Source organism: Falco rusticolus, chromosome 13, assembly GCF_015220075.1.
Source record: "Falco rusticolus isolate bFalRus1 chromosome 13, bFalRus1.pri, whole genome shotgun sequence".
In the NCBI taxonomy this organism is placed as follows: Eukaryota; Metazoa; Chordata; class Aves; order Falconiformes; family Falconidae; genus Falco; species Falco rusticolus.
Genome location: NC_051199.1, coordinates 27,584,612 through 27,608,825, shown reverse-complemented (window position 1 = coordinate 27,608,825; position 24,214 = coordinate 27,584,612). Strand labels below are relative to the sequence as shown.

Sequence of the window (24,214 nt, the reverse complement as noted above, 5' to 3'; positions counted from 1 at the left end):
AAAGGCAGCAGGTACTGCAGTGAGCCCAGAGGCTGGAGCTGGCTTGTTGTTCTCACAATTAGAGCTGCTTTTTACAATGAGGTGGGAACTGTAAGACAAAGACGTGGTGTTGGTAAATTGTGTAGTTTTCTGTGCGACAAGCTGCCTCTTAAAGATGTGCCTCTGCAGGTGAGGTGAAGTTTGCCCGTTCTCTGCAGCTGTGCAGTCTAGTTTGTTTAGATCATGGCTTCACCTTGCCAGAGGTGACTGTCACCACGGCTCTGCATGCAGAGTCATGGCTGCACCCCCAGTGGGGACCTCCCTGCAGAGAGGGGTGGCTCGTCCCTGAGCGGGTGGCTGTGGGAGCTGGGGTCACCTCCAGCTCAGTGGGGCCACTGTATTGCTGTTCTGGCACTGGCTGGTGTCTTCTGAACCACAGACAGCCATAAAGGAATGCAAACTGTTTCAAGGGCCAGATGTAACTGCTGTTATTTAAGTTATTCTTTTAATATTTGAACACATTTTAATGGTCCTTTAAAAATGCTCTTTCCTCAATTAATATCTTTAAAAGGCACTTACACAAACAAAGCTGCCCAGGCAGCAGAGGGGCAATAAGGATGTGACGCTTTCATTCCCAGCTCATACAGTGAGAACAGTGCCTCTTTCTTCTGCTGCTATTTTTATGGATGTTGACTGCAGAACTGATGCTTGCTTATCTTTGATCTTAAAAAATACTTATGCAGAGGCTTTGTTTTAGACTTAGAAACAGTTGTACCCCTTTCTAGCTCAAAGCAGAGCTCCCATCGGTCCTGGAGTACTGTGGAAGCTTGCCTTGTGTCTGTGCACGTAGCTTAGCTTGGTAAAATACCTGGTGGCTGAGTGGACAGTACATGAAATGGTCAGAGTGTTTATGCAGTTGATATAGCAGCAGGTAGATATCACTTACAGCAATCCTATACAAATACTTGCAAAAACATTCTCGGTTATCAGAGTGCTTGCTCCATGCAACAGCTTTAACTGTTGTTAGGGCATTTTTTGAAGGGGAGTTTACAAATAACTTTCCCACAGTCTCATCATCATCCTGATGATCTGTTACTGTCCTGATTCACTGGGTTCCACTGATGGTTGCATTAGAATCATAGAATTGTTTATGCTGGAAAAGAACTTTAAGATAATCGAGTCCAACTGTTAACCCAGCGCTGCCAAGCCCACCACTAAACCGTGTCCCTCAGCACCACATCTACATGTCTTTTAAACGCCTCCAGGGATGGTGACTCCACCATGTCCCTGGGCAGCCTGTTCCCATGCCTGACCACCCTTGCAATGAAGACATTTTTCCTAAACCTCCCCTGGCACAGCTTGAGGCTGTTCCCCCTTGTCCTGTTGCTAGTTATCTGGGAGAAGAGGCTGATCTCCACCTGCCTACAGGCTCCTTCCAGGTAGCTGCAGAGAGTGACCAGGCCCCCCCTGAGCCCTTTTTGTCCAGGTTGACCCCCCCCAGCTCCCCCAGCCACTCCTCACAGGGCTTGTGTCCCAGCCCATTCACCCATTAGATGCACTTGCCAATTTTTCCAAGATGAAGGTTCAGTGTGTATACAAATGCTTCACACTTGTCTTTTCACACACACACACACACACACGCACGCACGCACGCACGCACGCATGCACACACACACACACAGACACACACAGACACACAGACACACACACACACGATCTTATCAAATGGAGGAGGATTTGCCTTACAGTGAATGCCAGGTTTGCTGATAATCAAGTCTTGTTTGCCTTAAGACCAGACAGGGGCCCTGCCAAGCCCTGCTGGTGTTTCAAGGGCTAGTATTTCCAGAGGGAGGAACCTCACCGAGGAGGATGGGCAGAACTGCCTCCTGACTGAATTCAGGATTAATAACTCTGGTGAGGAGTGGGACAGGATTTAATCTAAAGGAGGCTGTGTTGTGATCTGTCATGTGTTGCTGCTGAGAGAGGGAAGGGTCTTTCCTTTCACCTGCTGTTTCTCCCTGAGCTACCTGCTCCTGTGGGTCTCCTCCACTCAGCTGACCCAGGAGAAGCCTGCTGGCTCGCACCTTGGAAGAAATGCAAAGCAAAGCAATGACACAAGAACAAAAAGAAAGTGAGCAAAAACCAGGAAACAAAAAGTTAACTTTTCTACTAGACCAGCTGGAGCAGCCGGGGTTTGAAAGGGAGACACTTCGTGTGGTCACATAAATGCATGTAAAAAGCCCATCTAACCCCCTTCCCAGCAGTGCGTGGTGAGCCCCGAGGCAGGTGCGGATCTGCCCGGTTTGGGGTCTCCCTCCCCCACTGTTCGCCCCTCTCTGCAGGAGCTGTGGTGGTGCCTGGGTTTGCTCGGCTGCCCTGAGATGTGCATCCCCATGTCCCTCATCCCTCACATTTACCAGCACAGCCCCTGCTGTGGGTGCTCCCAGGGCTGTGGAGGCCCTTCCACCCTGAGCAAAGGAGTCAAAAAGCCTCCCAATGCCTTAAAAACAGGCCTATACAATAAAAGATGAGTAACACTGATAAACAAGTACTAGCCGTCACCTTCCTTGGGGTTGCCAGCCTCTTGCCCCAAACCTGCTTGAACCTCAGGCTTCTCTGAGTTTTGTGCTTGCCATGGTAAAAATCACACCACAGTTGTTACTGGTATAAAGGATATAAAAAGAAGGGAGTTTGTTTCCTTGTCTCCGCGGGAGTTAGTGCTCTGCTCCCTTCCTTGTTTTATATCTGTGGATTTGTGTTAATTATTACTGGGGATTTGAATGTTGGATTCCTGCAGGAAATACACAAATTACCCCCTTGAGGCCAGAATAAGATCACTTACCTGCCGTAAAGGCTAACAATAACATTTAGAAAGTCAAAACTACAGTTTTTGAATATTTCATGAGTCTTTAGGCTCTGTTACACCCTGCTGCAGAAATACTTGCCGAGAGGCAAGTTTCTTTTCAGCTTGGGTCAGTGGCTGGCTGGATTGCACACCGGGGCAGGCTTGGCTGTCCGGGCTCATTTCCATCCCATTGCCTTCTGCTAGCTCCTGCAGCTTGCCTTTGCCCACAGGACTTGGATACAACACATGGATGTTGAATTTGGGCAGGAGCTTAGGTGACACTGCTGTGAAGATGATCAGTGGGCTGGAGCATCTCTCCTATGGGTACAGGCTGAGAGAGTTGGGGTTGTTCAGCTGGGAGAAGTGAAGGCTCTGGGGAGACCCTGTAGTGGCCTTCCAGTGCCTAAAGGAGCTGACAGGAAAGCTGGAGAGGGGCTTTTTACCAGGGTGTGTAGTGATAGGACAAGGGGGAATGGCTTTAAGCTGAAAGAGGTAGATTTAGGTTAGACATTAGGAAGAAATTTTGGCCCAGGCTGCCCAGAGCAGCTGTGGGTGCCCCGTCCCTGGCAGGGCTCAAGGCCAGGCTGGACGGGGCTCTGGGCAACCTGGGCTGGGGGGAGGTGGCCCTGCCCGGGGCAGGAGCTGGAGTTAGATGGGCTTTAAGGGCCCCGCCAACACAAACCAGTCTGTGATTCTGTGATGCCATGACTTTGATAGCAGTTGCTTTCTTGCCAGGGAGCACCATTTTGCAAACGGACCGTGTCGCTGCATGTTACAGCCGCATTGCTGCTGCCCGTGGGCACAGGGGTTTCTGCAGTGTCCCTGCCCCTTGTCTGCTGCTGGTGATTTCACTCGCACGTGCAGGCTTCATCCATCCTAGAAGGTAAACCACCAGGCTGTGAGGCCGCTTGTTAGGGATTAAGTCGACTCTGAGGGCAGAAAGGGATGAATGTTCTAAAAATAAAGACCTTCATTTGTTAGCTGTCTGCGTTTGTGTCATAGTCAACGTGTGCGTTGGGTATTTGTATGCAAGCTTTGAATGTCAAGTATTTACTAAGTCATGTCCAATTGCCACGGTGATGCTTTTATTAACTCTACTACGTAGTCTGCACCTGTCTTCTACATATGGTAGATATTCTGTCTCGCAAGCAAGTCTGAAATTTCATTTTCTTTCATGTAGTTTTATTTTGGATAAGTATATTTTAAGTGCAGGAGGAAATTAACTGCAGGGTCCTCTGCAGGTCTGGTTACCAGAGCAGACCTGAGGATGTTCCTGCAAACCTAGCAAAACAACAGTCCTGAGCAATTTTCTTTTTGCAATAGTGAGATATCTGGGTGTATTTTTTCAGATCTTGCCTAGCTGGTCACTTAGTGGAAAGAAAACTTCTGGACTAAGTGCAAGGTTTCGTTTTGTCTGAGTTTGCAGAATATACCTGTGAAACATCCCTAGGCTGGGATGCTAGGCAGAGGTGATGCTCTGGCTAAACCTTTGATTATTGTCCTAATTAGGTGTTACTCTTCTCTTGTGGTCCTGTTGAAAGTCACAGACCGATCTCCTGACAAAACTGCAGTTAAAGTCAACCTGACAAATTGGAGAACAACCTTTTATCTAATTATAGGGCTGATTGGATAAAGCAATCACCTATGTGGGGTGTGTATGACAACCATTTGGTTGGGTGATTATCTCTCCACTTTTTTTAGATGAACTTGCTATAGATTGGTTTATAGCTTCTATTTTGGAAATAGTGCAAAGGTGCCTGTAAAGCGGGAGAGGCTGTGCAGGGCACCAGGCAGATGCTGGCTGGCAGGACGGTTATGAGATCCTGCCTTGTGATGCAATTTCTTTTGGAATTTTGTGCAGGGTAAGATCCATTGTCTGGTGTGAGAAATTACGTTGCATGGGAAACTGCTTATATGTAGCATACAGCGAGTTTGTGATTATTTATAAGCAGCCTCTCAGCTGTCCTCATAAATATCAGAACTAACTGGTGTTCTGGGTAAATTCCAGCTGGGGTAACTCTGCCAGAGGAGAGGCTGGGTGGCATTCTGAGATCAGGTACAACAAGTAATTAGAAGGTAAAGGATTAATCAACAAGGGCTGGGTGTGTTCTACAGTCTTGCATGAGTCAGATCTTCACATCATTCTGCTCTTGGTGTGTCCCTTGACAATATTAAATTGCTACAGCCAGTTTAATAGTCTGTATAAGCAAGTGTGTGATCTCTTGCTGTAATTGTAATCTTGTTGATGGCCTCTAGAAGATCTGAACATGTCCATAGTCACATCCTCACTCAGATATCAGGTGTGAATATTGGTGCTTGTGGACTAAAAAAGTGTTACCGGAAAATTTATTGTTTCATTGACATACTTGCTACAAAGCTTATTTTTCTGAATAATCATAAAGACAAAACAGGAAGAAGGGCGAACGAAAATCAGTTCAGAATGGGTTTGGATGAATATTCACAAGTAGGTTTAGTTACTGCAGAATTCTTTCTTTCTTTCTTCTTCAAAGAGCGGCTCATCTACAAGATCTTGATTTCTGATAGGCAAAGCTGCTGTGAGCTTTAGCCAGGGATGTTCATACCTTCAAGATACAAGCCAGTCCTCTTTCCCTATCTGCTGGGTGACCTGCACTATCACCTACCTTCATCAGTAGCTACTGTGGTAGTGAATGCATGGTTTGTTGCTATAACTGCTTCTTGAGCGTTTTAGAGAGTAATGAAGTTGGCTTAGGAGTTTAGAGAAGGCGGCTGTGTTTGGTGGTGGTCTGGAAGGAATCACCCATTGGACAGCAGTGCCAGCCAGTTTGGCAGCTGCTCTGGGTTGCACCCAGTTGCTGGAGAAGGCTTTCATCTTCATTTTAAAAACACGCAATTCCATCCACTATCTGTTTGATCTCCTCATGCTCTTTCACAATGCTGCATGAGTACAGCCAGCCTTGTGATTAATCCTACTCATTCTGATACCAGTTTGCTATGGGAAATGTTCTTATAATGAGCACTTCCTACCAATAGGTGAGTTGGTTTTATTTTTTTTTTTTCCACCTGTATACTTTGACCATACAGATTCAGCCTTTATTACTGCTCTCAATGGAAACAAGTTTGAAAAAATGTAGGTCTCACAGGTACCTGATATTTTGTGTTTTATCTATTGATCACATCTATTCAGTGTTCAAAAATTCCATTTTGGTCTAGAAGCTGTTGATAAGTTATTCCAGGAAAATGTTTGTTGTATCCTGCTGCGCTTGTTCTGGATGGAGCAGGATGCTCAGGATGTGGAGCGTGACATCCAGGGTCTGTGGGGATGATTAAGGTTTTGGGCTGGGGTGTTTGTGCTTCATTTTTGGATGGTGCGGGATGTAAAACCATCCTTGGCAGGGCTGTTGGGAGCACTTTGAGTGCCCTCTTGTGCTAAGCCTCTGGCTGAAGCAGCTGTCCTCCACATTTTCTGAAACTTCCTGTGTTATCCTTCTCCATCCCACCTTCTGCCTCCTCATCCTTGTTTATTTACAGCTGCACCTGCCAGTGTGGAAACCTCCTCCTTTGTCTTTCAGCTCTGCTTGTAAAAATATGCTACATTTCATCACAAGTTCTGGCATATGGCAAAGCTCGTCACTACATTTGCAGTCCAAACCGGGCTCTGTTGCCTCCTTGCAAACAGCAGCTTCTGCTGTAGAAATCCTTCCCGCTGAGGCACATTTTGCTTTTTCTCCCTTTCCAAGGCCTGCCATGAGAGACAGAAAGGAGGTTACTCTGCTCCTGCTCTAAGCAGAAGATCTAAAGAATACTATGTATCTTCTGGTTTATTTATATTTATAATTTATTATTATTATTATATATTCCCCTGTATTATTCTTTTGCTGCCTCTGCTGCTGCTGGGTGAGGTGCAGAGGAGGGGGCGAGGTTTCCACAGTGGTTCCTTTCAGGAGGTCTTCAGGGAAAATTGGGATAAATATATGTGGGAGAAAGATGGATGGTACTTTGGTGGGTGGGAGTGTAACCCCACAGAGCATGAGATACTCCTATGTGTGGAAGTCCTGTAACAGAGCTGTGGTGGAGCCAGCAGATGCTCTTCCAGCCCCACACTGGTGACTGCGGCCACCGCACAGGAGACCACGGGTGTCACAACCTCGACGTGCACCTCGCTGCCTCTGCAGCTCATCTCTGAGCATGCTGAGGTGTGAAACGAGCCCCAGACCACGATGTTCTTCTCACACTGCCTTTCGCCAGTTGTTACACGGGGAGTTGTGCTTCTAGGATAGTTAATTTTCACCTTGCGTGAGTAATTAGGCATTTATTCTGAATAAATCAGTGGAAATATTTCCCATGACTTTAGTGTTGATCCAAAGTCCCCTGAATCTCGTTTGTATAAAAACAATTCTCTCCCTCTCCTCTGTTGCTTTTTAATTTTGTAAACACTATAAACTCCCAACGAATTTTGAGTCCAGCACACAGACATGGTTTTGTTCCCAGATTTCTTGCTTTCTGTCATGATTTTAAGGTTGCAGCACATGATTCTTTAAAACACCGTGACCTGTGCTGTAACTTTTCTTTATTACAAAGCATACATTTGCCAGAGCAAAGAAGAATTTGGGTTAAAGGAAAACGGATATTTCCATTTCCTTATTTCCAAGGGGTGTTGCAACACCTCCTGATGCAAAAGAGCCTGCAAAGGCGTATGCATCACTGTGTGTTGACGTTGTGCCACAGAGGAGCAGGACAAGATTCTCTGCTAAATAAAATTTGCTGTTGTGGAGATCTAGAAGCCCTTTGTTTCTTAAGATGCTATTAACTTGGGTAGTTTCAGGCTGACTGGGTTTCACAGTATTAAAATAGGTAATGATTGCAGTGTTTAGGGTGGAATAATAAGCTGAAGACAAAACCTTTTGCTAATGCAAAGCACTTTGCCTTGGACAGGCTGTGTGACAGTGAGACATTGCCATCTCTTGGGCAGGTGCAGCTTGAGCGTAGACTTTGTTTAAAACCTACAATAATTAAAAGCCTGGTAGTGTAGCTGAGGACTAGGGAGAGGCTGAGTCTGTCACTGAGTCCACCATCCTGGTATTTTAGTTGATGCTGTTCATACGTGTACATCTTAATACTGGCAAGGGCACAATCCAACTCAGAAATCAGAAACATGGCTTATCTCTTTGTGCAAAAATTGTAGCTACCAGGTTGAAGTCCCTTAAATATTACAAGCTGTGAGTAATTTCTTCTCAAGTTATGAGACTGGAAAAATTTAAATATAACTACATTTGGGATTTTTGTCATTTGCCTTCTAGAGTCTGAGCCTTTTTTACACAAGGCTCAGAACTGACTTTCTAAAATAAAATCTGCAGTTTTCTGCAATCACAGGGTTTTAAGAGATTAAGGTTTAAGAGTACTAAATATCCTAAGTCTCATGGCAAAACTATGAGGGTTGGCAGTACTGTTGCCTGACTTGCTGCTTGATACTACATCTCCCTTTTTAGAAAGAAGGTTTGTGGGCATAAGCTCCTGATTTTAATTATTTTTTTTCTTTCAGAAGGGAATGTGGCAGGTTATGGAGCTAGAGAGACCCTCTGCAAAATAACTAGATGAAAACTGATAATATTTGGCTTAATCCACAGTGCTGGCATGAAGGTTCTTAGAAAACAACACCTGGCCTTTGCTGGTTAATAGGCTGCTGCTGTGTTAGTGATCCCAGCATACACCTTCGGTAAATGTTGCCTGTTGTAATAGCAAAAAAAAAAAAAAAAAAATATCCTAAAACTTGGCAGCTAGCCAAGTCAATTTTATTTGTCTGTGGAACTTTATGGGAACTTTACATACATGAGAATAATTGCACCTGATCCAAATACAGCAGCAGCTGTATGGCCAAATCTCTCCTTATTGGTAAAATAAAAGGCTAACAAACCAAAAAACCCCTCCAAACACAAAAAAACAAAGAAACAAACAAACAAAATTTTTAAAATTTTGAATATTAGAGTATGAATTTTGAAACAATACTGGTTCGCTATTTTTGACCAAGTTTTGAACTATAAGTGTTTGGCCTTTATAGCCTGTAGGGTCTTTGCAAAGGAAAAGCGAGAAGCTGCCTATTTCCTGAAAGAGCCCCAAATACTAACGCCTGTGCTGCATCTGCCAGGTCTGGCATTGGAGTGAGGGTGGTATAGGGGTGTGCACTGCAGGAGGAGGCCTTGGCATGATGTACCCATAAAAGTGGGGAAGGCAGATATGTGGGATGAGTGAGACAACAAGCAAGTGAAGCAGTACAACCAAGCATACAAAAAATTAGAGACAATCTAAAACTTTATGGTGCACTCTTCATTCTTTGAGTTCAACCATATGCAACAGGAAAATCTCCTAGAAATACTCCCTTTTACACATATGTGCATGTGTGTGTGTGTATATATGTTTATATATATATATATGTATATCCCCACACACTATAGTGCTTAGATGCAGAAACTTCTGTGCTCAGGGTGGTCCAAACAGCCTCTAGACTACTCCAGCGCATCTTTCTCCAGGTGGGCTGTTGCCAGCTCACTGATCCTCTCTCCTTCTTACTTTGGCACATAAATGCACTTTGGATTCCGACTTGCACCCACCAGAAGGCAGAAAGGGCCGTCACCTCTTTAAATTGTTCAGAAAATGCAGTTAAAGTTGGATGTTCATATAAAATCACTCTGACAGTTCATCTCTTTCCTAAGATATTAGCCAAAATACAGTTCTGTAGTCCACAGTGTGAGTAGTTTTAAAGATAAATAGATAAATTACAGCTTACAACTGTTTATAGAGGTCACTGATTTCTCCCAGATTATTCACAAACAAATATATAGCCTGAGAGAAAGAAATATTTTGAATCGTTTAGGTATCTATTTAAATATAATCAGTTATAAATTTGGATACATAAAACTGCTGGTTTGTAATATGCCATAGGCATGATGTACCTCCTTTGGGATTATTTTGATCTCAGAATAATTAAAAACGGGGATATACATCATGAAGTGTTGAGTGGCCACTTTAAGCTGCAGAATTTGCTCATGAAGGAACGTGAAGGCAGCACATTACCTCATAGGCAGTAGGTACTGGGTCTGTCTCATGGGTTTCATATATTAAACATGAAAAAAGAGTTTTCAACAAGAAAATATAATTTCCAGGAAGCTGCAATAAGACAGCTGTTGCTCTCTGTGTCTTGCAAATAGTGACAGTGGAGATCTTTTTGTGCTTCTTTTAGGACTGTGCAATATATGCAGTTTTTCTTCTTTATTTTTGGATCCAGTCCTCTGCATACAACAATCTCTGTACTTGTGGATGGGAAGGAAGCTTCTGCTTTGGTAGATATTCTTCAGGTGAGATACTTGCACTTGCATATTGCTTCTCTGCTTCTTGTAGAAGTTATCATTTTGCTGGGAAAGCGCTTGCTGGTGGTGCATTCAGCTGCTTCCCGTTGATACCAGGAACAGCAGGGGACAGGGACCAAGAACCAGGGACCTGCCATGGCCACCTGCTGTCCCTGCTGTCCCCGGCTGGGGACACATGCCACAGAAGTGGTCCCAGAGGGTGGCTTCTGGGGGGGCTCCTGGGCTGCTTTGGCATCCTCAGCTGCAGCATGCAGCTGGTGGAGGGGCTGAGAACCCTCACCCCAAAGGGACTAGCTGCTGTCACCAGCCAGCCTGGCATTTCAGACCCACCCCAGCAAATATCGTCTTCCATGAAAGACGGTACTGGAGACGAGGAGAGGAGGGAAACTATCCCACCACTTGCTATTAGCAAAGGCACCGCTATTGAGGACTATTGTGTTTCTTAAGCACACTGAAGGAAAACAACAGTACACCAGAAAAGCAGGGTTTCTGTGACATCCCCGAGCCCAGCACACAAAGGGAGACCAGGGTGAAAAAGGGGAGCCAGGTAATTTTATCACTTTTTACCTTTGGCCGTCTAGAGTTTCCAAGGAGCACAATGGATGTGTTTCTCAGTCAAGACCAGAGGCACCTGTAGATCCTGACAAAGGAGATCCGTGCCCCGGAGCAGGGCTTGGAGTGGTGCCGCACTCTGCTCCCGCTGCGGTGGGTGGTGCGGCACATGGGGCAGCGCATTTGTTTGCAGGGCCGTTTCACACTCCTAAAAGGGCTTCAAAAATCAGCACCAGTGTAGGTTTTCAGCCCGACAAGCTAGAACTTGTGTGCTGTAATTCTGGTCTCTCACATAAATAAGTACATGTTACTGGTGTTTTAAATATGCATTTAGGGACTCTTAGGGTGATTGACTCAATAGAATGTAATAGGTATCATGAAGTTCTTATAGTCCTTAAATAACTCCCCAAATGCTTATTTATGTGAAACGGTAGCTTTTGGATCCTTCTAGCCATTATACTTTAAAATGCAATAAATCTCTATTTAGGTGTAACTGCCCTGCCATCCTGCAGACCTAGGAAATTTAAAACAACATATGGCGTAGGGTTTGTGGGATATACTGGCATAGACTGCTGCAGTCTGATCTCATTTTCCCCTTGATATCTGAATCTTAATAACTCTAAATGCAATTATACTGATTTTACAGGGATATTATTTTATTCCTTTGCATCTAATGAAAATCCCTATGGCAGTATTTTTCTGAAGTCAATCATTTAGAAATCCTACATGAGCAGTAGCTCCATTTTCTACATCAATGACTTGTTTAATTTTTACATGACACAGTATTTAAAGTTTTTGTCATGAATGAAAGCCCCCCCCCAAATTTTGAGCTGAAAACAGAACAACTGTAAAGGCAAAATCCAAAGAAAATTTGTTGTTATTAGTTTTATGTTTTATTTCTCTCAAGCATTTAGTTCATAATTCTTTTGCAGAAAAATGCAAACTACCATCCCAAGTGCTCTGCACATGGACAGACCACACATGACCTCCTGGTTTCCAGGACGGCTGCAGTGTCCCTGGAGCGGGAAGTTCTCCGTGGCATCTGAAGAGAAGTATCCCCAGATGGAAAAAGATTTTGATCTTGTAAGATATTCCTTGCTTTATTGTGGTGTTTTTACGCTTAGAGCTTAGTTCTCAGTAGTTGTATGTTGCATAGCAAAAAATTGACATTATTTGGGTGAAAATGTAATCTGATGACCAGTGAAGGCTTTCCTACAGAGCTGTATTCTGTCTATTCTGACAGGTTGCTCTCAGTAAAGGGAAGTTAACGATTTCTTCCCTTTTCTGGGTAAACCAGGATACATTGGGAAGAGAGGAATACAAGGACCCCCAGGAGGACCTGGACAGTGAGGACCAGGAGAAAAGAGGTATCAGGAGCTCAGTGGTGAAGTAGGACTTCCTTCCTGGAGGGGACAAACTGGTCCTGGAAGACCTCCAGGAACTGCAGGCTACAAAGGGCAACTGGGTCCCAGGATGACATGGAACTGGGAGGTAAGTGGGGAGAAAAGAGGTCCAAGGAGGACAAAGGACAAGTGGGTGGGAAGGGCTGGCAGAGACACATGGGGTCACGTGGTGTTCAAGGAGTGCTGGTGCCCAAAGGGCACCCTGATGTCCCTGGGGAAAGAGGTCAGCCTGGAAAACATGGGCTGGCTGGATTTCCAGCTTGAAAAGAAGAGAAGGGACAGAAGGAAAATGGGGGAGAAAATTAAACCATAGCTTTTCCAGCAGGTCTTAAAAAAAAAAATAATGCAGCCTTCCATTTTTCTTTCACCCAGCAAGGGTGAATTCCTGCTGACCATTTAGTGCTGCCTCTAAGCGACATTTAGGAGGGTACAGCATATTGAGTACATGAGAGAGGGGGAAAAAAGTTGTATCTTGACTTGATAAACTTATCTGTTTTACTGTCTGCTATGGAAATATTCCCTCCCCTAATTAACAACATTGCAGAAAATTTTCATTTCAGTCTGTTTTCTGTTTAGCTCAGTTGCTTTGTGATAATGAATAAAGGAAACCAAAACACATTTCAGTGTTTCAGAAAATAAAATTACGGGGCGGGGGGAAGGGCCTTTTCTAGGAAGCCTGCTAAATTGTTGTGGGAAATCTTGTGAGAAGTGCTAACTATTTTTTTCACACAGAAATGTAATTTCCTTTTAACACTTTTTATTCAGCTCAAATATAATTTAATTCCATTTTTACCCACTTCCTATTCTATGTGAATATTCTCTTTTCCAGTTTTCCTTCTTGATAGTTGAGCATTAAGATTTTAAATTACTTATTATCACAAACCTAGCCTATTTTCTCTGCTGCTTTGGTTTTCACTGTTTCCTCCTTTATTGTATTTCCAAACCAGATTTTTTTAATTTATCAGTCTACCTTGCACCTGCAGGTCTAAATTTTCTATTTTCATTTGCAAATAATTGGAAGTGGAACCCTTTGAGAAGTGCTTTTTGAATCTCTGTTGCTGATCTTGTTTAAGAAATACTCCATTAATTTAATAAAAAATACATTTACACAGTTTGCTGTGTCCCTCTGTGTTTCAGTGGCAGCCAAGGAGAAGATCCCATAAGGACAAGGTTTCTGCGGCATCCAGGTTCAGGACGCCATTGTGTCCCAGGAGCAACAGGCTGCAGAGGACAGGAGAGGTGAGGGTCTCTGGTGAGGTCCTTCTGTTCCCCCCCATCTCTGATCGTGATGGGGAGCTGACATTGGGGTTGCAAGGATGCTGCTTCCTGGGGGAATTGCTTTATGCTGGTTAAAGCTTCCTCCAGGATGCATTGGATTTCATGTTTGCTTTTGCCAAGCCCCAGGATGAGGTTTTAGTGACCCAGCAGTTAGCAGAAGATCACAGCCCTTCCTGCCCATGGCTGGTGGACGTGCTGGTAGAAATCAGTAGCATGGACACAGCTATTTTTAACTTAATGTCATGGTTTAACCCCAGCCAGCAGCTAAGTACTGTGTAGCTGCTCACTCACTCCCCACTCCCTGGAGGGATGAGGAGGAGAATTGGGAAAAAGGTAGAACTTGTGGGTTGAGATAAGAACAATTTAATAATTAAAATAAAGTTAAATATTGACAACAACAATTGTAATGAAAAGGGGGTTGAGAGAGAGGAATAAAACCCAAGACCGACCAGCGATGCACCACCAGCTGCTCCCCCCCGCTGAGCGATGCCCAGCCAGCCCCCAGCAGCGGTCGGCCCCTCCCGGCCACCTCCCCCCGCTTATATACCGAGCGTGACGCCCTATGGTATGGAACAGCCCCTGGGCTAGCTGGGGTCAGCTGTCCCGGCTGTGTCCCCTCCCAGCTCCTCGTGCTGGGGAAACTGGGAAGCCCTTGGCTTCGAGTGAGCCCGGCTCAGCCCCAGCTAACCCATCGGTGTGTCATCAACAGGATTCTCACCCTGCACCCAAACCACAGCCCGTACCGGCTGCTGGGCAGAAAATTAACGCTGTCCCAGCTAAAACCAGGACACTGAACTTTGCAAATCAAGACCAGTTATCTACAAATATGCAAGGCTAGGAGTGTGTTTCAAACATACTTTTAAGGAATTTTAACAGCCCACATGCATCATTTATATCAGTAAAATGGAGATCCAGATCCTCTGAATAAACAAAGTGATTAATCTAATCTAGTGCTAAATCTTAATTTATAATCTCAGCCCATGAGTTTTCCAGACTGCTTCAGTAACTCGGTAAGCACTGTATAATTTAAAAAGCTGCAATTGTCACATAATCTAATAATACTATCCTAGACTACTATTATTCATGCTATTCAGGAAAATAAACTAACCTAGGATTAAAGCGTGTTTCTTGCTTTAGCTTTAGTGTGCAGCAAATATAGCATTAAATTGAAATATATGGAGTAGCAGCTTCAGTGAGTGTGGAGGCAACACTGCAAAATGCAGTAATCTTTGTTAAAAATGCTTAATCTTCTGTTCAGTAACTTTTGTGGCTAATGAAAAGTCTTGATCAAAATAAGGTTTTAATTATAATTGGTTTGATTACCTTTTATCTGCAATTTATGCGTCCATGATCTTGTCAGAATTACAACTGCTGAAGACAAGTATTTTTAACTTCAGTTTAAAACAATGAGTCCAATTACAGTATTGAAAATGATTATTAGTGTTTTTATAAAAAACTGTTTGAATTCAGGACCCAGCTCTGTTTTCAGCTGTATGAATGAGCATCACTGAGTGCTGGTGCAGGTTCCATTGCAGGAGATGTGACAAGCCCATGTCCTACACTTAGAGTTAGGTTAGAGTATCTCACTGCAAAACTCCTAACTGATTTCTTTGGAATAGCCTGAGAAGCTGGTGAATCAATCTGGCCTCGTATTCTTAGTAATAGACTCTCCTTAATCAACTTTTTATTGCTGAAAGCTGTAGACTATTGTGCAGGAAAGGGTGGTCACACATAAATCACGGAGGATTATGATTCTCTCCACTTACATTAAAGGACAATTGATTGTTTTCTCAAGCCCACCTGAAACAAGCAGCCTTTATTGTCTGGCAGCTGAGCTTTGAGTGTACTGGTATGTAGTAAATTCAGACTGACTGAATGAGGTGGTTTCCTTGCTCATATTTCACCAAGACAAGGCGATGAAAGGGAACCTTTACGTTCCTGTGTTTTGCACTGCACTCTGAACTGGGTTGGGAAATCCAAGAATAAAAACTGGCCCATTTTAAGGCCACTGGGGAAGGAAATGAGTGCTATGATTGCTGGGAAAGAGTGAGGAAAATCAATTAGCCTGTGAAATCCAGAGGGGCTATCGGTTCCAATAAGAACAACGTTGTAGCAACCCTCCTCGGATGGATTTGTTCCTTTTCCCAGCAGGGCTGTGTTCTGCCACCGCACTGTGCAGCACAGCCGCCCGCAGGTACCATGATCTGCGCTGGAGATGGAGAGAGAAGAAAATGTTTGCTTGTTCCATCTCTGCATTTACCTGGGACAGCCCAGATTTGAGGCTGAATTCCTCTTTTTGGTGCATTTCCATGCAGGCACATGCACACGTGCACTCATGACGCCATACAGCTATTTCTGTCATTTCTCCTTCACTCTTTCTGAACTCCCACCACAAGGAGGGGACCACGATGCCATATTGCACTAAATACCGGGAGAGAAACCTGGACCCTGCTGACGCAAATGGGCAAATTCATGCTGAGTCTGATGGTACCAAAACCTGATGCTGTGTGTTGAAAGAGGAGTGTCCCTAAAGCCCTGAAAAATGGTGTTGGGGGAAGAGCCCAAAAAGTCCCATGTGAAGAGCAGCATCCCAGCCTGGGGAAAGTGTTTGAATTTCCTCGGATTTCAAGGTCACCTTGCTCCTTTCAGGGGACTTTGCCAATCCCCCCTTCTCCCTGCACCATGCAGGCTCTCATTGGCCATGGGAGCAGCTGTTACACAAATAAAACTGATTGTCCGAAAATAAGATTGCCTTTTTCAAAGTGCCATTGAGGGGTGATCGTCCTGGGAGCAGGACCGTTTATAAGGTAGGAGGTAGCATGCACTGGTTGTTTAGCCTTCAAGCAGGATATTTGCAATGAAGTCATAGAATTTAAGATGCAGTGGCAATATAATTTGTCTCAATAAGTTTTACTGTCTGTAATGAATATATAGCTGCATGAGGACTACTGTTTTTCCTCTTGAAATAATTGAATAATAGAAAATACAATCATTTTCCTGATATTTAAATCTGGGAGACTGGGGTTAAATACATGTTGGGAACTGGAATATCTAAATACTATAATTTTAGGGACCAAACAAAAGTGCAAATATATTATCACAATGCAATTACGGGACACATGCTAACAATGAATAGATATTTGGATCCAATTAAATACAAGTGTATTGAACAAGATGTCACTGCAACGAAGTTTAATTCTTCATATTTTGTGTCCACTGCGAATCATAATTTTTCCTAGCAGGGAGATTCAAATGAATGATTTTAGAATCAGTGGTAGTAAGCTAATGTAAGGAAAAATCCCAAATTTCAGCTTTATTAAAAATCATTTATATATTTAGGAATAATTATTTTAGGAACAGTCCTGTCCATTATAATGATATTCTGTTTAAAGATTCCCTGCTCTGAGCAATTTATTTTCTAAACAGACGCATAAGGTGTAATTTTTTTATTAATTATGTTTTTCCAGTATTTGACAGCAATCCATCAATCTGGTTACGTGATTGGAGACTGTCTGGTTTTAGAGCTTGTTGCAGAAGTGGTTTGTGACGGTAAAACATAGAAAAGGTTTTGATTTGAAAACTGATTTACCATCGCCCCATAAAGTTACTGAGTCTCTAAAGTTGCAGCTTCTTTCTGCTGCCGGCTTTAGGTGTGTGGAAGTTAGGGGTTTATTTAGTTACCTCCAGCCGTGGCAAAACACTCCTGCATGAGTATATTCTTCAAAAGGAGAATTTGGTGCTTTTTTCTCTCTTCCTAGGTGGCAGATGACCCTCCTTCTCTGCGACTGCGGCTGCGTCCCTGCTGCCGGCTGTGAGGTCTGGCTGCTCTCTGCCTGCCTGTGCTGAGCCCTGCCCTCCCGCGCCAACCGCCCCGGAGTTACACGCTTCATGGTATGGTTGACCAAATGTGCGCCTATGACAAAAATCAGTGCCTGGCATCCTGTCCTGGCCTGACACATGCATGGAGAAGGGATAATTTATCCTTTACTGGAGCTGATGGGGTGAAGAAGGGGTTGAATGACAGCAATGGCAACAGTGATCCCTGAGGATTTTGTGTGGATAATCCATTTTCCATTAAATGATTGGGTTTTTTGTGAAAAAGGAAAAAATATTGACCCTTTCCTCTAAAACTGAATTCTTAAAGATAGAGATGTTATAAACTAGCTCCCAAATACCTGACTTTGAGTTGGATCTCCTTTTGCCCTCTGGGTGGCAAGGGTAGTCAGCATCTCTCCTGGTGACTTTTTTCCTGTAATGAAGGGCCTTAGCTGCTAAGGAAGGTTAGATTACAGGTTCAGCAAGAAAGGGAGTCTGTTCCGTTTGTGTTTACAGGTCAGTACACTGGTTTAAAAAAGAAACAAAGATGCTTTATATGACAAGTCATCTGAGAGGCATCATCTGTCCTATAGCAAAACATGTGTGCTTCTTGCTTTGTTCTTTCTTCCTGGTTCAGCTAAATCAACACTTTAAAAATAAAAAGAACAAATCTGAAAGTTTACACTAGAAGAATATGCAAGTCCAGAAAATCAGCCAGTAACAAGGAAAAAATTGACTTAAAAATTTTGGAATACTTGATATTTCATTTTGTTTCCATTTATTCTTTTAGAGCAATGCTTTTTGTGATGTGCAGTTGTGTTGGACTCTGAAATCATTATTGAATTAATCCTAATCATACACTCAGAAGAGAGGCATCATGTGTCCCAGTGTAACTCGCAGTCAGTCCCTTGAACTGCTGTTGGTAGCTGTGGCAGCACTTCCAACCACAGCTAACAGGAGCAGCTGGACAGCAAGTGCTCTGTAGGGTGATGGTCAGCTGGGGTGAGCAGGCAGGAGGTTTTGCTAAGTTTGCTTTACTTTCCCCATAAAAAGTGAGGCTTTGTAATGTACTCCTCTAGGCAGATGCCCCCATGTGCCTGACACTACTCGTGCAGGTCTTCTGGCTTTGTGGGAACATGCAAATGGGAAGGGTGTTGTGCAGCAATTTGTTATTGTGTTCATCTCTTCCTACAGCTGCCAACATGAGGAGCTCACCGGGCTCCGTCTCGGCGTTTGTGATGCTGGTTGTTACTGCTGTGCACGCGGGAGTGAAGGTGACCCCAGCTGTGAAGTACACGAAGCCGAAGCCCTTACAGCTGGTGGGCAATGGTGCCTCCCACCCGCCCCTCACCCCTGTCGTGGGGAAAAGCTCATTCCCAGCAGCAGCGGGCAGAGCCGACTTACCCACCCTGAGCCCCATGGCCCGAGGGGCCACCACGCTCTTCCCCTTTGAGAACTACACACTCGATGCAGCCGATTTCTTCTTCAACTGCTGTGACTGCTGCCCACCTGTCGCGGGGCCCCGGGGGAAGCCAGGAGAGCAGGGACCCCCAGGTATGGTGGTACCTGCCTCCCCACTCTCAGCTAAAGCACATAAACCAAAGAATTTATCAAAGAATCTCCTGCTTTTCCTTCAAGAAATGAGTTGGCAAGACTTGTGCGGCAAACGCCAAATGTGACTATTCCTCACGTAAAGCCAGAGCAAAAAAAGTGCATGCTAACTACATCCCAGATGTTATACAATGCCAATATGAGTGGGAAAGCCCCCCAAAAGGGGGTTTGGGGACCGCACTGGTGTGGGAGCGCATGCAGAGCTGGCCCCATACCGCGTTGCTGCCGGCTGCACTCTTTGATTCTCTGTCCCTTGTGTCTGATCCCCTGGGAGTCACAGATTTAATTTCACATTCACTTCAACCATGGTTTTGTGGCCCTCAAAACTACCTGCAAACAGTTTTGTATCTTTGCTGAAGGTTTATGATAAACCCCTCTTTTTCTTGGATTTCCACCCCCCCCCGGAGAAGAGAAAGCTAAATACAAAAAGAATTTTGGGTTCAAATTTTAAATTAAATACTTGCTCTCACAAGACACAGCTCTGTATAGAGCACCTAAATATTTTATAAGATACTTTGTCTTTTTTTTTCTACTGCTAAAATACATCTCTATAGAGCAAGTAATTCTACTACTGCTATAACGAATAGTGCATTAGTCTGCAAATGTTCACTTCAATAGCACTAATACTGGAGACAGAAACTATTCATCTGAGGAAAGGTGGTAAAATCATGAAATAATTTTCTTTCAATACAATGTACTCGAGGGATTTTCACTTCCCATAGCTCGGGAGGGATTGGCTAATGGAAATTATAGTGGCTGCAGAGGGAGTTTGCATTCATACGTCTCCTGAGTGTTGATGGAAAAGCCCTTGTGTCAAATGGGTGTGTTGTGATGACTGAAGCTGCCACAGCCTGCTCCCAGACATGCACTTGGAGTCTTTAGATTCCCAAGTGGATGAAAAAGTATATAAAAAAAAGATTGAAGCCAGCTTGCTTGCCTTTCAACCTATCCTTTATGCAGCGTGGAGCTGTCTGCCAGGTTCCACTTTTATATTTGCAGACTTAATTCTTTTTAGGGAGAGGGGCAATTATGAAGCTATGGGAGCTCCTTAGATGCACTCAAATATTAAACACAGATTACTTCTGATGTTTTATGAATGTCTGAGCTCCTGTGACTCTGAGGCAGCTGAAAGTTGGTTTTAAAAAGTCTACCTACAGCCAAGAGTGAAATGCAAAACTGTAAGGTTTGGGGATTACAGTAGCTGAAAGGAAGAGGCTGGGGAGCTGCGTGCCTGACCAGGGGACCCGTGAGCATGCACCCCACTAATTTCAGCACGAGCAGTGCGGCATTGCCCGGGCCACCCCGCACCTTTCGCCCCGCTGTAAGGTCTCGGCTGCAGTGTTTGCAAGGTGTTGGGGAGCGGGGCTCGGGCCAAACCCGTCTGTCTCACGCTTTCTTTGCATTGGTTGTATAATGTCAAAGAAAATGGCCAGCTCTTGCCAGGGTGGTGGAAATGGAGTTTGCCTTACACGCACTCCTCAAGGCTGCTTAGGTGTTACTGCAATTTTTCTTTATAAAGGTAAACCTTTGAGTTACTAAGATAATACTGTTGATGTGATTATGTTACAGGTCCCAAGGGGGAAAAGGGAGATGCTGGTCTGCAAGGTCTGCAGGGAGCCCCAGGTCCTCAAGGTCCAAAAGGTTCTAAAGGGGAAAGAGGTAAAGCAGACTAAGCGCTCATTTCGAAAACAGATGTCGTTGTCCTCATCAAATATGACAAAATTATATGAAAACATATTTTTAAAAGGAAATGGAGTATACTGATACAGATTGACACCTCAGGAGTTTTAGCTGGCGTTAGTGCAGGGACAATAACTCAGTGGTAGCGTATGCGCAGGCAGTATAGGAATAGCTGCTCATAAAGATCTCACTCGAAACTCCTTGTTCTGCATGGGTGTTCAAAATGGGATTTTAATGGGAGTTTGAATTTGCTTTGGATAAGGGACACAAGTAGGAAAAAACCACTGTGGAAGCTACACGCAGGTATAGATACTGCATTTCAGTGTAGGTATCTCAGGCAGAATTATTTCAGCTAAGATGGAGAGCAATTACTATCCATCAGTAGTAACCAAAAGGAAACCCTGCCCTTCCTTTCAGGCTCGGAGCAGCTCTGTCCTGCTGCCACTCGCTGCTGGTAGGATCCTGCGGCTGCCTTTGGTTATGGAGAAACACACAGCAAAGCTGTTAATGGGGTTACCAGCAGCGCCGTGCTGCGCAGTTCAGCTAGCACAGTCTTTTAGGCTTTCTTGAACAAGGCTTTTGGCAACTGTGGAGTGCGAAAGGCAGAGCTGTCATCTTCTCCATCTCGCCATTAAACAGTAGCAACTGCCTCCCAGTGAGGCGCTGATTAAACATCTGAGTCGATGCGGTTGTCTGTGTGATGGTGCTTGGAGCTGTGAGATTCAGCCAAGGTTTCTGAAAGCATTTCTTGACAACACACATTGCTCATGTTTGGTTTATTTAATGAAGTGAGGGGGAGATGCAAAATGGTACCAGTCATCTTCTATGTAATGATTGCTGTGCTGCAGACACAACACACCAACAGTATATTAATGGTGAAATGTCCTAGGAGGCAAAGGGGAGCAAGGCGAGCGAGGAGTAAGTGGAAACCCCGGTTATCCAGGCAAACCTGGGCTGCAAGGTACGTAACACGGGCTGGGAGACCCAGGAATATAGCGTTGACCTTTGCCTTTGCTGTCGGTGATGCCCCTCTGTCTCCAAAGCAATCCAATACTAATGGATTTAATTATTTTTTTCCCCCCCTCTTTGCCCCCACTCTTTCTTAGGTGAAGCTGGAGTAAAAGGCAATAAGGGCAACTACGGCTTCCCTGGACTGAAGGGACAAAAGGGGTCCAAAGGGGACACTTGTGAGAATGGGACCAAAGGAGACAAGGGAGATAGGGGGGATGCTGGAGACCCGGGAGTGGATGGAGAACAGGGGGACAAAGGGGAAAAGGGAGACACAGGGCAGAAGGGGTACTGTGGGGAGCCAGGGGGAAAAGGTGCGAAAGGAGAAAGAGGGGAAGGGGGGGCAAAGGGAGAAAAAGGGAGCAAGGGGGAGATGGGGGTTGAGGGTGTTCAGGGAGTGGATGGGAAACAGGGAGAAAAGGGCGAGCAAGGCACTAAGGGTGAAAAAGGGGACCTGGGACCCGCTGGTGTGATGGGACCTTCTGGGCCCAAGGGGATTGCCGGCAGCAAGGGGGGCCGAGGGGCCCCGGGAAAGAAAGGCTCCCGTGGGGCAAAGGGTGCCCGAGGGGACACTGCAAAGCTCCTGCGATCAGCATTCAGCGCTGGCCTGTCCAAGCCCTTCCCTCCACCCAACGTCCCCATTAGATTTGATAAGATCTTGTACAATGACCAGGAAGATTACAACCCTTCCACGGGGAAATTCAACTGCAGCGTGCCTGGGGCGTACGTCTTCGCCTACCACCTGACGGTGAGAGGGCGCCCAGCCCGCGTCAGCCTCGTCGCCCGCAGCAGGAAGGTGGCCAAAGCCCGTGAGACGCTCTATGGCCAGGAGATCGACCAGGCATCCTTTCTGACCGTCCTGAAGCTGAGTGCGGGCGACCAGGTGTGGCTGGAGGTGGCGCGGGACTGGAACGGGGTCTATGTCAGCGCTGAGGACGACAGTGTCTTTACAGGCTTTCTTCTGTATCCAGATGTTTTTGAGATCCTGCTATAGGTTTAAAGGGCAAAGATGGTACTGAGAAACATGCCTTTCCCTCTGCCTGAGGGAGCAGAAATGAGCATCAGTTTAGCATCGTTTGGTTAGTTGCTAGGTTTTGTGATCTTTTAACAAAAATATTTATATTTGCAGTATGTGGATTAGTTTTATCTAGCAGCCCCAAGATGCAGCATGTCCTTTGCACAGGTGGGTGATAGCTAAGAGAAACCATCGTCCAAATGCAGGACCAGCATGGATAGGGGATTTCACATCACAGATGTCAGGTTTGTAATTAGCCTATTCAAATTATGTAATGAAACTCATTGTCCAACTGCAATTTTAGCGCAACCAGTTCCTGCAATCCTTGCGTGGTCAAAACTCCTCTGGAAATCAGTACTGATAACCATTGGTTTTTGGGAGAGATTGCAGAGTTTGATTTATAGAGCTTAATCAGACAGGAACATGAACAGTAGGTTTCTTGAAATCACATGAAAAGATTTAAAGTTACTTTATCGTTGAATCAGTATTATGTAGTACTTTAGACTTGGTCATGAATTATATAAAGGTTTGTCTAAGAGTATTAGAGCTATTTGATAAGTGTAAAAAAAACCTTTATTGTCCTTAGGCAAAAATATATCTTGCAACTTTCTAAAGTAACTGTGAGATGCAAATCCACTTTATTAGTCTACTCAGACCCCCCGGTCTGAGCGGCTGAGGGTTCGGCTGATGCTGTGCGGTGACCCTCTGCTGCGCGGAGGAGGAGGAGGCGGTGGCAGTGGCCAGGAGCAGGCTTTGGCACTTATGTGAGTCCTCAGCCATGGCAGGGCCCAGTGGATGTCTGGGCATGGTTTTAAAAAGCTGGTTTACCACAATGGAACTGAATCTTGTGAAATAAAAGTATGGCATGAAATAATCTCTGGATGTCAGATTGGATATATTTCCTTATTAATGCACCTTCTCCCATCGTAGTTAACTTTACGCCACCTTTGTCATATTAACTAAGGCACACAGAATTGTTCCAATCACTCTTTCTTTTTTTGAACTAACACTCAAGTCTCATAGTTAGCCTTCAGTGGCACTGGGTTTAACTTGTCTTCTCGGGCAATGGCCAGCCTGGGACACTTTCCCGGTGAGCCAAGGAATGCTGGGTCTGACCCCAACACAGATGGGGTGAATTAGGCTGCTGTTCCCGTTGGTCCTGGTTTCCTTGCTTAAAATGCCATGGTGCTTTCCAGACCATATTTAAATACCATCATAAATCATGTCCCTGTCCCTAGTGTCTTCTTTTTACACAGCACCAAGATGAAGAGTTCCTGAGGGTTTTTTTTCAATCCAGTGAGAAAATTAACAGCAGAGAATTGCTGTTAAATTTTAAGATAAAAACAAGGCAGTTTTGAAAGGCTGATCCAGTGAAGGGTCCTTCAGCTCATCAGCTTTGCAACCCTCTTTTAATATCAACAATTCAAATGGGAGATGTACTGGCTTTGTCAAAAAGTTGGTACTTCATTTGGTGCTTAATCTGAGTTCCTATGTGGTTCAAATCCAGAGCACTAAGTATATAAAAGATGCAGATTTCAGTTTATGAATTCTCTGGCAGCTGTTAAATATTGAACAAAACCAAGAAGCTGTAATAATAATTTTGGATTCCTGCTGTCACAATACCTTCCATTCTTTTGTTGTGCCTTCATGCTGCTCCCCATATAGCCCCTGTAACAGATGGTGG

General features: G+C 44.6%; 1 protein-coding gene across 2 annotated transcripts; it reads left to right on the top strand.

Moving 5' to 3' along the window:
* Positions 1-10,074: 10,074 nt before the first annotated feature.
* OTOL1 (otolin 1) lies at positions 10,075-23,392 on the top strand. Of its 2 annotated transcripts, XM_037407655.1 has the most exons (9): positions 10,075-10,155; positions 11,652-11,802; positions 12,017-12,210; positions 13,260-13,361; positions 17,159-17,291; positions 18,411-18,770; positions 20,397-20,486; positions 21,397-21,468; positions 21,614-23,392. In XM_037407655.1, exons 6-9 carry the CDS (start codon positions 18,419-18,421, stop codon positions 22,507-22,509), a joined length of 1,410 nt encoding a protein of 469 aa, XP_037263552.1. In that variant the 5' UTR covers positions 10,075-10,155; positions 11,652-11,802; positions 12,017-12,210; positions 13,260-13,361; positions 17,159-17,291; positions 18,411-18,418; the 3' UTR covers positions 22,510-23,392. The 2 variants fall into 2 exon arrangements, with proteins under 2 accessions (XP_037263552.1, XP_037263551.1); XM_037407654.1 differs by lacking the exons at positions 10,075-10,155; positions 11,652-11,802; positions 12,017-12,210; positions 13,260-13,361 and adding an exon at positions 16,104-16,207.
* Positions 23,393-24,214: the final 822 nt, after the last annotated feature.

Coding starts and splice junctions, on each gene's coding strand:
- OTOL1 (XM_037407655.1), top strand. CDS start 18,419: ATGAGGAGCTCACCGGGCTCCGTCTCGGCGTTTGTGATGCTGGTTGTT. Junction 18,771..20,396: donor AGGAGAGCAGGGACCCCCAG/GTATGGTGGTAC, acceptor ATTATGTTACAG/GTCCCAAGGGGGAAAAGGGA. Junction 20,487..21,396: donor AGGTTCTAAAGGGGAAAGAG/GTAAAGCAGACT, acceptor GAAATGTCCTAG/GAGGCAAAGGGGAGCAAGGC.